The 14,706-nt window shown below is 47.7% G+C and overlaps 5 protein-coding genes across 5 annotated transcripts; 2 read left to right on the top strand and 3 right to left on the bottom strand.

Annotated features, from left to right (window-relative positions):
* Positions 1-416: 416 nt before the first annotated feature.
* On the bottom strand, positions 417-1,817 carry LOZ57_003981 (uncharacterized protein; the record flags this gene model as incomplete). Its single annotated transcript, XM_049253027.1, has 1 exon — positions 417-1,817. One exon carries the CDS (start codon positions 1,815-1,817, stop codon positions 417-419), a length of 1,401 nt encoding a protein of 466 aa, XP_049107890.1.
* A 465-nt stretch (positions 1,818-2,282) lies between these two features.
* VIP1 (inositol hexakisphosphate and diphosphoinositol-pentakisphosphate kinase) lies at positions 2,283-6,714 on the bottom strand (the record flags this gene model as incomplete). The annotated part of the gene is made up of 7 exons (XM_049253026.1): positions 2,283-2,367; positions 2,418-3,582; positions 3,647-5,517; positions 5,570-5,591; positions 5,655-5,801; positions 5,856-5,996; positions 6,060-6,714. 7 exons carry the CDS (start codon positions 6,712-6,714, stop codon positions 2,283-2,285), a joined length of 4,086 nt encoding a protein of 1,361 aa, XP_049107889.1.
* Positions 6,715-7,478: 764 nt separating this feature from the next.
* On the top strand, positions 7,479-10,835 carry UTP21 (rRNA-processing protein utp21; the record flags this gene model as incomplete). Its single annotated transcript, XM_049253025.1, has 4 exons — positions 7,479-7,610; positions 7,664-9,454; positions 9,505-10,143; positions 10,191-10,835. The coding sequence occupies 4 exons, from the start codon at positions 7,479-7,481 to the stop codon at positions 10,833-10,835; spliced, it is 3,207 nt and encodes a 1,068-aa protein (XP_049107888.1).
* A 648-nt stretch (positions 10,836-11,483) lies between these two features.
* LOZ57_003978 (uncharacterized protein) lies at positions 11,484-12,125 on the top strand (the record flags this gene model as incomplete). The annotated part of the gene is made up of 1 exon (XM_049253024.1): positions 11,484-12,125. One exon carries the CDS (start codon positions 11,484-11,486, stop codon positions 12,123-12,125), a length of 642 nt encoding a protein of 213 aa, XP_049107887.1.
* A 219-nt stretch (positions 12,126-12,344) lies between these two features.
* On the bottom strand, positions 12,345-14,072 carry LOZ57_003977 (uncharacterized protein; the record flags this gene model as incomplete). Its single annotated transcript, XM_049253023.1, has 1 exon — positions 12,345-14,072. One exon carries the CDS (start codon positions 14,070-14,072, stop codon positions 12,345-12,347), a length of 1,728 nt encoding a protein of 575 aa, XP_049107886.1.
* Positions 14,073-14,706: the final 634 nt, after the last annotated feature.

The raw sequence follows: 14,706 nt of genomic DNA, 5'->3' as shown, positions 1-14,706 counted from the left end.
GAGCACATCGGAGCAGTCAAGGGGCTTCCTTCTACTCACTCAATATCTTCTTCCTTTTATTAGTTTTTCTTCACCTTCATTTCTCACCCAGCATCCCCTATGGATCAGCTGTCAAACTTCCAGAGTATGGCCCTCATAAGCTCCACAAACCGGAAAATGGACAACAATGATATTTGGATTATTACAGTCCCATAGAACTTCAGAATATAAGACCTCATTGTGGAACACTCGCTTAGTATAAGTCTACAAACCACAGCCCATTCGAGCGGCCTATACACATACTAGGTACCTACTTTGAGCAGAGGCGATTGCCTAGGAGTTTGCCTGTTTGGCTGCACTTTTAGTACCTCAAAAGTGTTTGCTTATCCTACCAGCTGATTGTCAAGTGAGAAGTCCACAAGATACTTTAACAGGGTTTATAGAATAATCAAGTCCAACAAATTTTCGCTGGACGCTCTAACTTCTAGCCATCCTCCTTTTTCTATTACCAGAATCTTCCCGTCAACACAAACTCGCCTCCACTTGTCATCTTCCTCCTGGAACTCAATTCTCACTCCTTCCACAGCTTCATATCCAACCAGATTGTCGTTCACATGTTTTCCACCATCGTATGCCTTCATCATTAGTCCCATAGCGACATCCGGATCCAACGGCCCAAAATGAACTACCCTTAGCTGCCCATCTAATGGAGTAGACGATGGAGATATGGTAAATCCCTTCTCAAGCTGCGACATCAGCGTAACCAGAACGTACATATGTTTCATTCTATCAACCGCCACTACACCCTCAGCGCCAGGTAGGCCCTTCTTTATTAGCGTTAATCCGCCTTGGTATTGGTGTGTTTGACTGCCATCCGAGGGGTATAGGAGCTCTTTTGCCGCCATTTGAAATCGCTCGGCACCGAATTTGCGATATTCAGTGGTATCGCTTTCCGCTACCAGGGATGCGTGCATGCCCCAACTAACAACCACTGCTCCATACACCTCTGCAGCGCCATTTGTCTCGGTGGATTCGAGCATTGGTTTTTTCCGTCGCCCTTCATCTATCACATACGCTGAGCCTGGCGACAGGGAGACTCGGAATAGGGGTAACCTCTGGGGTCTTCCGTGTAGCAATGTGGATAGTCCCCATGTAGCATCTCCAGCTAGACCAGTTGAGTTTGCGGTAGCATTTCCGGTCCCCATGGGAATAAGGGAGACATATGGCGCGACAAACACACCCATATCACAACTACTGGAGTGTCCCATCCCCGAAAGGACCTTGATGATATCAACGAGCCCACCATCCCCTGAAAGTAAAATAATAGTTTGCCTTACTCCTGCTTGTGCCTTTGGCAGGAATATCGCTCGGCTCAATTCAATGATCGTCTCTGCTGACTGTGTTTCATAATGTTGATAACCCTCAATGCCCATCTTTGACAGCAGAGGCCGTAACGCATTGTCGAAAAAGCGAAGAGCTCCATGGGTCCCTGAATGTGTAGAGACAACAACATGTATGTTCGAAGTGTTGCTTGGTGGGATTCTTAAATATGGTGGGAGCACGGTCATCGTCCTGTGCCACAATGCATCTTGAAGCCCGCGAACTTCCAGGCACTTCAACCTGATGTCCGAATTATCCGAAGCGCTCTGCTCGATAAAAAGAATGCTGATTTGAGAATCCTCATTCCCTTCATTGGAAATAGGAAAAACGGTTACTATCTTGTCCAACAACACAGATGACGTTTGCGTTGACTTTAGATCTTCATATTCGAAGCCCGTTTCCGATACAGAGACTGCCACCTGTTTTCCATCTAGGTTTCCTTGATATTTTAGAGACATAATCAGAATAAAATTTTCATCTACAGGTAAAAACCCATGCCACGCTAACCGAAAATCCCGTCAAAGCGGGTGGATGACAGTTTGACCAAGTGGTTGGAATAGGATTGGCGGCCAACCCGAAATGACAGGGTATGAATAGCTATGGTTGTGTGGCCTCTACAATTCAAACTTGCTGCGTGACCCCGTAGAAATGATTTTTGCAAAACACGTACATACATTACCACGAAGTACAAACATACATATTAGACAGCCATATGTAATAGCAGCTGCAACGGGGTAAAATGAGCGCAATTTCTCAAGACAGATAGAAGCCTCCCATCGCCGATTAATGCCATCTACCGATCTAACTCTATCTCAAGCCTTCGCAAAAAATAAGCCAGCCACTCAACCAGGATGCAGTAGGAAAGAAAAGACTGTCCAACTACCGAAAGTAGAATACCTCCCAATATAGTACACCGTGAATGATTACATTTCTACCGTTTCCTCTTGTCTGGCAGCGGCGTGCTTGTCACTAAGGTTAACGGCAATGAAGGATTTAGGTAATTTTACACTGCAAACAACATTAGTCGTGTTTATGGGAGCAGATAGCGAACTACTTACGTATCGAATTTAGCTTTCAAAGTTTCGATGACCTTTTTCCAGTCATGATGCGCTGTAAGGCTTCGTCTAGGGGCGCAGCCAATTGCGTGTCTTGAGTCAAGTTGGACATCAAGTGGATCGAAAGCGTGGCATCCAGGACTGATGGAGATTCGAATGGAATAGGAGGACTTGTCAGACTCGTTGTCCCTCGACTCATACAGCTCAAAACAGATTTGGGAAAGGTAATCCAACTCTGGGATGGCTCGCCGCGCGATCTTTGTTTGAATTCCCCCCTCCAAAATGCAATTGAGTAGTGTGTAAATATGTGACTCTTTGGTGAAGTAAAAGAAAGACTTTGCATCCTCCGAGGCCTGTACTTCTTCTAAGTCCATCACAATCTCCCTAAGTAGCGGCAACGATGTCAACAGGCCAATTTCCAGCTTCTCTTCATCCTCAATCCCATACTCTTGAGGTGTCACGAAGTCAAAGAGAACCTTGGCTAAGCTGTATAACTGTTTTAACCTGGACAGTCGTTTATCTATTTTAGGTTTAGTAGGCGTAGACCCTGGATACAGTTTAAAGTATGAGTCGTAGGAATCTTCAATTGAACCAAGAGGCTGCATCAACCCGGCATGACCTTCATCTTCGTAAACAAAATGGTCTGGTGGCAAAAAAACCCATTCAAGGAAAGGCCGATTATGAAGGGCATCGAATTTCATACTGTCATATAGCTCAGAGAGCTTGCTTGGATCAACCTTTTCAGTATCACAGAATTCTTTGAACAACTTCTCCCACCGTTCTTTGAAAAGTTGCGGATCTTCCCCAGCACACCACCGGCCTTGAATGTCACGCAATTTAGGGGATTCACTCTGTTCATCGGAATCGCTATTCGGAGAATTCAATTCCTGTTCGGCTCGTCGGAAGTTGTGACGCATGACGCTGCGATGGAATTTCATGAGCTCAACGACGGTTGACAACACGACAGAAGGTTCCGGTATATTTTCTTTAGGCCAAGCAAACTGAGGAGGGGCGGAGTTTCCTTCGCGCAGCAGAAGTTTCAGCTTCTTTTTGACCTTATCCATAACATCTTTGGCGGCGTTTGAATCATCAAGTAAATCTTTTCTTACTTGAATGAAATCCTCGGGCAACTCCTTCAAATCAAGAAACGCGGAGGTAAAAATTTGGGCTACATCTAGGTAAGCAGTCGAAGCAGTCGAAGCAGGCGGTGTACTGTAGTTGGATTGACTCACCACTCGTGCTCACCCTACGTTCAGAGCTGGTGAATATCCGGACATCATTGAGACATTCCTTGTTCATCAGTTTCAAATCATCTCGCATATTCAAACCTACATCCTGAGACTGATACCTTGCGGCATGGGTGGGCTCGCCACCCCATTTTATCACTAGTTGCAATTTGTCAAGAATCAAATCATTTTCGACGGCAGAGAAGCGTGAAAATGTTGGTCCAGACATTGAATCACTCCTAGCAACGGGGTACCTAGCACCGTTTCCTGAATTTCCGGAATGTGAAGCTTGACTGTCATCAGTTAAGGCTTCTATAGCCGGAGAATGGGGAGCTATGGGCAATCTCATCTCTTCTGCCGTGCGCCTTCTAAACATAGGTTTAATTTGCACCTTCGTGCCCGGCCAGCCGCCCTTATGATGAAGGGAAGCTTGGAGTAGCTTGAGCTTTTTGACGTCTTCAACACCTTCCTTCATAGCAATGTTAACAGCATCGGAAACGTTGCGTAATGCAGTTTCTCCTTTTATCACGACTTCTTCCTGGTGACCCTTAAGCAGGTCAATGAAAGGTTGTGTATGAAAGGTAAACTTAAACTTTTGTTTCGGCGTTCTGTCGGCATGTCGAATAACAGCAACCATACCTTTAAGCTTCCAAGAATGCTTTGAAGATGGTGGAGGCGCACTTGATGTTGATTGAGAGCTTGAAGCGCCTTTGTCTTGTGGGGGTATACTAGTTACCGGGAGTGGAGACCCGATATTGGATGCAGATAACGTGCCAATTGTGGGCTGGTTGCTGGGTTCGGATTTCAGCGATGCAGCCTGTTGATCAATAGTACCATCAGCAGAAGAGGGCGAATTTATCTTGATTCCGTGTTTATTCAGACCCAGTATACTGGGAGACTTCAGAACACTATGTAATGCACTGCGGTGTGATCCTGAGTTGCTGTTAGTTTGGAAGTCAGGCGGTTCCATAACCCCTTCCCGTCTCTGTTTTTCCTTGACAAACATGTCTCGGAGTATTTTAGCACATTTGTCGTAGTAATCATTGTTGTCTTTCACAAAACTCCAGCCGTTGACATCAATAACATAAGAGCTATCCCCAACGCGAAGTAGATCAAATCCACAAATTCTCTGGCCAAATCCATTCGAAATTCTGCTCGCCATGGCCGCTTCTGTTTTGCTCAGTTTCGTAATATAGCGAAGTTCCTTGCCATGGGTATTGCGACGTACGACTCCGTCAACGACTGGTGATTTACGGGTTTCAGCATGGCAAAAGTCGGGCCCAACCGTGTATGCCTTGACATCCTCTGCGTTGTCCACCCGGAGGAACTTTTCGTAGAGATAACTGCCATTTGGTTCGGTAATAGAACGCGGAACTTTTAGATCTGGGTCATATTCAGAACTCTTGTTTCCGATTTTTCGAAACAGTCGGCGACCGCCCCCGCCATAATGCTGATCATCGGGAAAGTAAATGTGAATATTATGATCTTCGCCACTGACAGGCTTCTCAACAAACGGCTTCCCAAATACTTTGCCATCCACGATGAGGGACTCTCCATCTTCAGACATGGTCACGCTTTGCGTCCGTGGGGTCCCGCCGCCTGTCCCATCATCTGGGCCTTCTAGACGCACACCTGTCAAATTATATACGTGTTGAGCTAGCTCGGGAGTAGCGAGTCTGGGGCCACCATCTCGGTTTACTTCCACTCGTCTCGGAGTAGGAACTTCCATGTGGTCCAATATTCGAAGGCAGAGACGGCGATCCCAAAGAACTTCCTGCATGGGAAGATCATTGATACAGAATGGCTTCCGAAGATGGGCATAAGCGATCGCCTTATCTAGAGGAAACCCGTCCGAGAAAAATGCAATAAGAAAATCACTGATATGATTAGTTTACGCTCAGTTTTGCCACTAATGGAGAAGCAGCTTACCATTCCGGCCAGTTTTCAACATCTTAGCAAATCATAAGTTAGTCAGAGACACAATCGGAGCCGACATTTGGTAGGAAAAATTCACCTTCATCAAGAATTACTTTATCGCCAAATACAATCACCTCGAATTCACCATTTGATTGTAGCCTTGTGAGAATATTTTGACTTGGTTTACTTCGGGCTTTGACGTCTAGAGCGCAGACCCCAATTCTGCCAACAGTGGCCAGCTTACCTATTTGATAGATTAATCTCAAAGTAGTATGGCATACGAGGGAGTTACGCATACCATCCAGTTCACTAATGCTGCTTGCACCAGTACTACCACTAAATCGACGAGGAGTACGACTAGAAGACCGCCCTGGACGTGAAACCCAGTTCGTGGCTAACGTTTCTCCACCATCCGCCATTTGGGACGCAAAGGAAAGACCTGAGGCGCGTTTTAGTCCCGACTAAAATGGTTCTTCATGAGAGAAATAGGATTATAGCAGACCTTGAGGGCTTGGTTCTGGGGAACAGCAAACGACAGCACTGGAAGAGCTGGTGTGGGATGGTGTTGTTGATGGATGGACCCGTGAGTTGGTATCGAGCGTCGAACCTACGGCTGTAGCGGGGGGTTTTAAAGGTGTTTCCATACTACCCTTGATAGAGCCAGCAAAGCTGGATACCGTAGTGCTAGGGTACTTGTCCACTGCTGAAGAATGGAAGCTTGAGGAGAGAGAATGGAAGGATGAGAAGGAAACCCGGTGGCCTTCACGTTCAGTGGCAATGCGTTGTGGCTTATCTTGTGAAAGAACGGAATCCTCCTGGGCAGACCGTGAAACAACTCCCTTCTCCGCAACACCGCTTGGTGTTACCGGGGCGACAGGGAGACCAGGTTGTGGACCCTGGAGAGCAGTGATATGTGAGCGCAACTGGTTGCTCTTCACAGAGGGGCCAACACTGTTTGCTGGTGTGCCGGGAAACAAAGTGAAAGGGGGAGAAGAATAAGCAGAAGTCGAGGAAGGAGGGACAAGAGGCGACGTCGAGGCGGGAGCGGCTTCTTGTATGCCGGATTCGGTAACGGGAACACCTGGCACGTCCAAAGTACCCGCGTTGGCCGCCAGTGAGCTGCTGCTGGGTTTGCTGGCAATGCTTTTCTGGTCCATGCCGATGATATAACGCTGGATAGCTACAAATAACCACAGGTGTCAATTGGACACAAGAGCTCGGCTACCAGCGAGACAACGACGGGCTATTTAAAGCCAATGTTTCGGATATCCCGCTGCAGGTATTTTTATCTGGGCTAGAGTAGTGTCTGGATTGTTGTACGGTGATAGTTTTTGCTGCCGTGAAAAGTTTCAGCGCAGTTCCGCCACCAACTCCACTCCTCCACGTGTATTTGCTGTGTGATCTATATGCTTCAGCAGGCAAATTCCCCTAAGAACCACTCATTTGATTGGTAAACGGCAGGTGAAAATGCATCGGGCTGAAAAATGGCTCTTTGTTTTAAGAAAATGGGGCACAGCGGCAGCGAGGAGCAATATGTAGTTACGTGGGAGAATGTTCGTGCTAGACAGGAGTGGCTTCAAACTCCGGCGCCCATATTGGCGCCTCGGTCATAAAGCGGTGAGATCGAAACGAAGAGGAGGAGTGCAGACTTGTCGCGAAAAGGAGAGCAAATCCCGGGCCTTCAATTTGGGAGCAGACTGAAATCAAACGAATAGTGAGCGAGACACATTGTGCGAACGAAACTGCAGCGCAGCGCAATTCAAGTCGATACTGCGAAATAATTTCCTCGTTTTTCCCCAAATCTTATCTTATCGCAATCACCCCGATTGCGGTTAGCACCGCCAAGGCTGATCGCGGCGTCGAAAAACAGCTGGCTCCGATTTTTTGAGCAGCAACCCCAACTGCATCGGGAGAGTGAGCCATGCCGTCCATTGATGATGGCGTCTTTGGGGTGCCACTCGCGAAGCGCCAGAAGGTTGCGCCGGACGACCGTACTGTCCAGGCAACCCAGGTGCAAGCCCCCTCTGGCTCAAGGATATTTTCTCCCTTCCGTGTAAGTTACCAGGCCCGTTGAATTTATATCATTGCGATATCTGACCATGTCAGACTTTGGGCCTAGTGTCTCCGACATCCGTTCCGTTTACTTCTGTCGCATTAGGGAAGACTACGTTCCAGATCACTACGTCTGTTGGCAAATGCCTGCAAACGTATGATTTACGACGCGGCCTGAATCTTGTATTCCTCACCCGTCCTGAAACTCCTGGAACAATTACGTCCATATATGCCTGGAAAGACTGCGTTTTCGCTGCGTGGGGTGGCTCCTTAGCAAATGAGCACCGCGGGGTGTGGGTATTCAAACGAGGGAAGAAAATTGCGGAGCTGGAGCCCCCCGCAAACTACCATGATTCTATTGAGCAATTGATGGTTTTTGGTTTGTGGATAATAGGATGTGGGAGCAAAACAGTCCAAGTCTGGAAGACAGCAACATATCAACATTATACCACACTGATTCCACCCGCTCAGCGAGCAAGTTCAACAGGGCGGGTACTTACCGGCAAGATGTGCAGTATGCCAACTTATCTAAATAAGGTGTTTGTTGGAAGATACGATGGTGGTATTGACATCTGGAATGTCTCGACCGGAAAGCTTCTCTACACACTGCTGCCTAGTCTTCCTAATGCTGGGGCAGTAACCGCAATGGAACCAACCCCGGCCCTATCGGTCCTGGCTGTCGCTTATAGTAGTGGCGCGTTAGTCATTCACAACATTAGAACTGACCAGCCAGTTCTCCAGCTGCGTTCCTCGACCTCTAATACCCTTCCTATTAGCTCTATATCCTTCCGCACCGATGACCTTGGGGCTGGGAATGATGGAAGAAAAGCAGGAGTAATGGCGACGTGTGCAGGCGATAGTGGAGACATTACAATGTGGGACTTGAATGATGGTGGAAGGGTAACAGGAATTTTGCGAGATGCCCATGAGGCTTCTGGAGGGGTCCGTGCGCCAGGCATCAACAAGATCAAATTCCTGAGTGGCCAGCCAGTTTTAATATCCACTGGAACAGATAATGCGCTTCGATCGTGGGTATTCGATGAAACCCCTTTCTCGCCCATTCCACGCCCGTTGCATGCGAGATCTGGGCATTCAGCACCAATTACCACGATTACGTTTCTTCCTCCTGGAACAGACGGCTCGGAAACTACCGGGAAGTGGTTGCTCAGCGCAAGCAAAGATCATAGCCTTTACGGATTAAGCTTGAGAAAAGATGGTCAAAACGCAGAACTTTCTCAGGGAAAAGTGAAGAGCAAGTCAAAGAAGATCGCAGTCACTCAAGGTGCTGGCGAGTACGTTTCAAGATCTGAAGCCCTCAAGACTCCAGAGATTACTTGTATAGCATGCTCTCTCAATCGCGATGGAGGCATGGGTTCTGCTGCTGCTGGCCCAATCTGGGCTAATGCCAAAACCGTAAGTGCCGATAGCACAAATATGACTGGTTGGGAGAGCGTGGTCACCGGGCATAAAGGCGACAGATTTGCACGTACATGGCTTTGGGGAAAGAGGAAAGCTGGCCGTTGGGCACTCGAAACTGGTGATGGCACCGAGGTCAAAAGCGTTGCTGTATCGTCCTGTGGAACATTTGCTCTTGTCGGGTCCGACGGTGGATCCATCGATACCTATAATTTGCAGTCTGGCATTCGACGCCAGTCATTTCCGACGAAACTCTCCCCCGCTCAATTACGAAAAGCAAGGCTGGAGCAATTGCAAGCGGAAGATAGCGGCGATGTGGCAGGTGTTATCCAACCTGGGCAGGGAAAGCATACCAAAGCAGTGACAGGTATTGTTGTTGACAGCTTAAATACTACTGTTATCAGCTGCAGTTTGGATGGAAAAGTCAAGGTAGATCTTCCCTTCTCCCCTGTTCGTTAATCTCTCTAACTCTCCTCAAGTTTTGGGATTTCGCCACAGGCCGCTTGAAGCATGAACTCGATTGGTATCCAATGTGTGCTATTACTGGGCTCCGCTGCAGCAATTCTAGTGATCTCATTGCTTTAACCTGCGATGATCTCTCTATTCGCGTTATTGACACCGAAACCAAGAAGCTTGTTAGAGAGCTCTGGGGTTGTGTCGGTCAGGTCAATGATTTTTGTATATCTCACGACGGTCGTTGGGTTATTGCTGCGTCTATGGATTCTGTGATCAGAGTATGGGATTTACCAACAGGCCACCTCATCGATGCATTCAGACTGCAAAATACGTGCACCTCCCTTGCATTTTCTGCCACAGGAGAATTTTTGGCTACAGCCCATGCAGATGGTGTGGGCGTTAATTTATGGAACAATCAAAGCTTGTTCACACATATACCAACTAGTCATATTGATGAAGACGCTATCGTTGAGGTTGACGCGCCTACTGCATCCGGGGAAGGCGGTGGTGCGACTATTGAGGCCGCCTTCAGAGAAGATGAAGACGGAACGGATAAGAATAGCCTGATCATGTCTGCTGAGCAACTTGGCAGTGATATGATGACATTGAGTATCACCCCTAAAAATAGGTGGCAGGCATTACTCAATTTGGATTTGATCAAGGTATACCTCTTTCTCTAAAGTTACACCCCAGATACTGATAATTATAGCAACGAAACAAACCAAAGGAGGCGCCCAAAGCCCCTAAAAAGGCACCCTTCTTCCTTCCATCGACACTTTCGAAACTGGACTCAGAGGAAAAGTCACTAGATGTCGGCCTGACAGCCAACAATGAAGAAGATCATATTTCAACTACCCGTGCCGAACGGACCAGAATTGCCAAACTACAACAAATCCACGGCGCTCAACTTCACACTTCTCATTTTACGTCTCTTCTCCACTCTAGCAAGGACACGGGCGATCACACCTCTTTTATTGAGTACCTTAAATCACTCTCCCCCGCCAAAGCTGACATAGAAATTCGGTCCCTTGATCCTATCAACCGCGAGTATGGAAATGAAATGGCAATGTTCGTCACCGCACTCGTAGCTCGATTAAAAGAGAAGCGAGACTTTGAGATGGTCAATGCATGGATGGCTGTATTTTTACGAGTGCATGCCGACTCTATTGAAGCTACAAAGTCTGAAGATGTCAATAGAGATACAGTGGATAGTGATGGTGACGATAACGGAAGGATAGCTCTTCAAACGGCTTTGAGTGAGTGGAAAACGGAGCATGAAAATGAGGGTAAGAGGTTGGCAGAACTGGTTGGATATTGTCGAGGAATAGTTGGGTTCCTGAGGTCGGCAAGATAGAGAATATATCTTGTTAGATATGATAATATATATGGGTTTGCAATCCTCTGTACAGAATAGTGGCCCAAAGTTGGGGATGATGTTTATTCCGGATAAATGATATCCCAGAACGATATGAATAGCTTACATAATAGTTACACGCTTGTAAAAATACGGCAAAGGCTCAAATGCAGCGCGGCCGACGTCAACACCAATCTCCTGCAATTTGGTGATCGCTTGTGAAGTTGTGTGTTTTGCAGCATTGGTGGTCTATCATTGAACAGAACATCTTGCAAACAAGGCTTGCTGTGTTCTATCTTTTAATCCAATTCACCGTTCATTTCATTGACGCTCGTTGAGCCTTACCCTCTTCAAGAACGACTGGCCGGTGCTACCAAGACGGATAGACCACTCGCTTCTTTCTCCGCTTTAATAGCTCCATGAAGCATCGCTACTACATCACCAACGAGGACTATTTGGATTCACTATCTCAATCGCTGTATTTCGAAACGGCAACCGGCCGTCTTAACTTCCCGGCTTCTGCTTATGACCCATCGCGCCTGAATATTGTGCCGGAACATTGTTTCAAGATTGTTTGAACGACGACTTCGGCTGCATCTCATGCCAATATAAACCAATTGCGCAGCACATCGCTCAAACTTGGTCAACATGCGCTGGAGCCTCTTTTTTCTGTTAATACTCGTTTTCGCTCTCCTTGGTTTCGTTGGTTGGGTTACATATTCGCAGGTTCGTGCACGACGAGCCGGCCTTCCACCACCAACATGGAAATCATACATTCCATTCACATCCTCCTCCACTACGTATCGAGACAGCAATTTCCCATCCCCTCGACGCGGCGGTATCGTTGGCTGGGTTAAAGATCGCTTCGCATCGTTGACAAACAAGCGCACCTCCCGTGGTGCGTACGAAGAGCCAGCTACCGGTGGTCCGGGACCATATCGGGGTGCAGGCGTGGATCATGATGAGGCTTGGGATACGAGAGTGGGTGCGCTGGAGGACGGCCCTTATTCGCAAGGGTCTGGCCCGCATGGCCATTATGGTCCACAAGAGTCTGGCACTGGCCCCAGACGAGAACCGTATGATAGTGCTGGGTATGATGCGGGCTTTACAAAGAGCAGCAAGGATGCAGAACGGGGCAGAAATCACAATCGTGGACCAAGCTCACCCCATGTCCCACTCACGCTTGCTGATACGGGTAGGCCGCTGGAGAATCCGTTCGATGATAATAACGTAAGTACTTTACGGGACATTAGTCCTAGGCCGGTGGTTGAAAGTCGTACCGGAAAGTAGCGTATGCGTGAATATTCTGCTTTTGGGAAGATTCTATGACGCCTAGATGGGCAGTGGCTTTTGAAGGCATTGATAGGTATATACGGAACTAATGAGGCATGACTTTCTTTGTCTTTTTATTTTATCTCTTTGGAGAGCATCCATGTACTTAAGTCCTTGACAAGGCACGGTTTTTATGATTCCAAATAGCCCATCCACATTTTCTTAATAGGTAGGCTTCTAATATTCAAGGGCATCCATATCCCCAAGTATGTCAAATAAATTAGTTGTATGTTTGGCCAATTTCACCGCCTGGCCCGTGACAACTGGTTGACCGCCTTGTTTACGCCGAGATGTGCATGTGGTTTCAGTACGGGCGTTATGACCAGTGGAAATTCTATTATTACCATGATCTTGCACAGGTTCTCCTAATTCTGGAGTCTGTGCGTCGCAGTCCTGCTTTTGACCCGAGAATAGTACGAATAAGGTGTGTTTGACGGATTCCCTTGGCATGGGTTCATGCGTCGAAATATCACTTATTGAATGGGACAACATTCTCATTGGTGGAAGTTCATACAGGAACTTTTGGAGCAATGGAATTTTGTTCTTCAGAGCGAGCGGTGCTTGCAAGGCCGATGATCCTACAGCCTGTTTTAGGATTCTCAGCGAGTACAGAATGGATTGGAATTGAGCGTTCAGATGGATGTCATCCCAATCCAGCATTTCCCCACGATGGCCAGTCTCAAGAAATCTTCCGAGGTGGCCTGGGCTGGGCCAATCGTCTTTATCTTTGTGGAGGAAAATTTCTTCGAGTGCAAACATTTTCCAGGCTAGTATAGAAGCACCACTGCACCTCATAAAAAGTGACTGCAGTCTTTTATTTAAGGTGACGATGAGAGAAATTAGCTCATCTTCCGAGAGCAATTTGATGGGAGTTGAAGACACCCTAGTCCCTCGCCGAGAGTATTCAAGAATAGTGTCCCTCTTGTCGCCGACAGTCGCAGAAAAATTAAGCAGTGAAAACGCAATCGCACGTATTTCACTTCCTTCACGCCATGCACACCGACGAAAGTGATTTTCGAGTAACATCGGCAGGTATATCGCCAAAGGCTGGTTTTCGGGGTGAAGTCCGGCATGCGTAAGCTGCAGATATAGCTCTGATATTCTGGGATCGAGGCCCTGTATGTTATCTTCAATATCTTCGTTAATAAATGTATATTCTTCAAGAAAAGCAAGATACGAAGCATTATTCTCCACGCCTCCCGTGTTTTCTTTTGCGCGCTGCACGATCTTTCCGAAGCTCAGATAAGGATCTCTCTTCAGCTCGAAGGCAAAGCGCTGGATGCTTCTGATGCCCAGTTTTCTGGCTACCTCTCGCGGGCGTATTTGCATTGCGCGTATCTTTGGTCGTTCGTTGTCTACATTGTCTTCGATAGACTCGACTGAACTAAAGAAGATCACGGACCCAGAGGGACCCAGATCATGAACCAAAAGGTCTGAGTCGCCCGTCAGGACCGCCGCGCCGGATTCGCTGGCCGCACGAGCACAGAATATATCAGCTTCTCCAGGCACAATTGCGGTGATATCCTCCCACACAAAACCATGAACGCCATGCAATATATTACTGGGGGCAGGATCCACAAACGTCTTGATGGTGTGACGGTCCCATCTTCCTTTCAGGTCTTCAAGCACACCCGGGACTATAAAAGGATTCTCGGGCAGAGTAGGAACTCTCTTTGGGGGCAAGTGATGGCCAAAGACCATCTGAGGGGTAGCCAAAAGGGGTTTCGTCCTTAAGGTATGGTCTGTGAAGCCCGGTCTGGTTGAGCCAATAAAAGCTTCTAGTCTCCGTCGCGAGACCTCCAGGCGTTCTAGTCGTGTCTCCCGTTTCGATAGGGGAAGGCCTCCGTCGAAGTAGATGCGTTCTCTGTCCTTCTTGGTTAGCAACTCACTAAACCGAAACGGCATGACTCCACCTTGGCAAGTAACACCGACATTGAGACACCCAGTTCCATCAAACCGACGAGAAACACCATCGCACCGATGCTCACTTCGTTACAGGTGGGCTGTGTGGCGAGAGCATTGCAACCCTGGGGCATATTAGCCACCAAGCAATAGTAAACATGGTACACCAGTGCTGGTCCGTCGATCACCACAGACGTGATGCATCCGGGCTCTGTGCGATGGCTCCTGAAGTCTCCCAAGAACACGGTTTCCGCGTGCGGCAGCAAATGTCGAGCTAGATGCGGGATCCCCATTTACCCGCCTGTGCTCCGTCGCACTCCGTCTTAGGAGCATTGGCCGTCAATAAATACGGAGAAGCTATGGAGTGTATGGAGGGAATACGCAGTACGGAGTACTCGGAGGCGGATTGACTGGATGCGTGAATCCTTCTGAGTTTGGCGATTCCACAATGCTTGCGAGGACACGCAGGAATCGAGGCACAAACCATCCACATAAGCATACTAAGAATATTTGTCCGCTAGCTATTCATCGGCAAGAAATCGGTCTAATTTCGCTCTAGAGCTAGTTAACGCTGCACTAGTTTTATATACACAGGACGAGTTATCGCGCTCTGGTTGCGGAAGTTACAGTAAGGAAC

Source organism: Ophidiomyces ophidiicola (assembly GCF_022830035.1).
Source record: "Ophidiomyces ophidiicola strain CBS 122913 chromosome Unknown scaffold_15, whole genome shotgun sequence".
Taxonomy (NCBI): domain Eukaryota; kingdom Fungi; phylum Ascomycota; class Eurotiomycetes; order Onygenales; family Onygenaceae; genus Ophidiomyces; species Ophidiomyces ophidiicola.
Note: the sequence above shows the minus strand (reverse complement) of the source record. Positions and strands in the feature narration are given on the sequence as shown.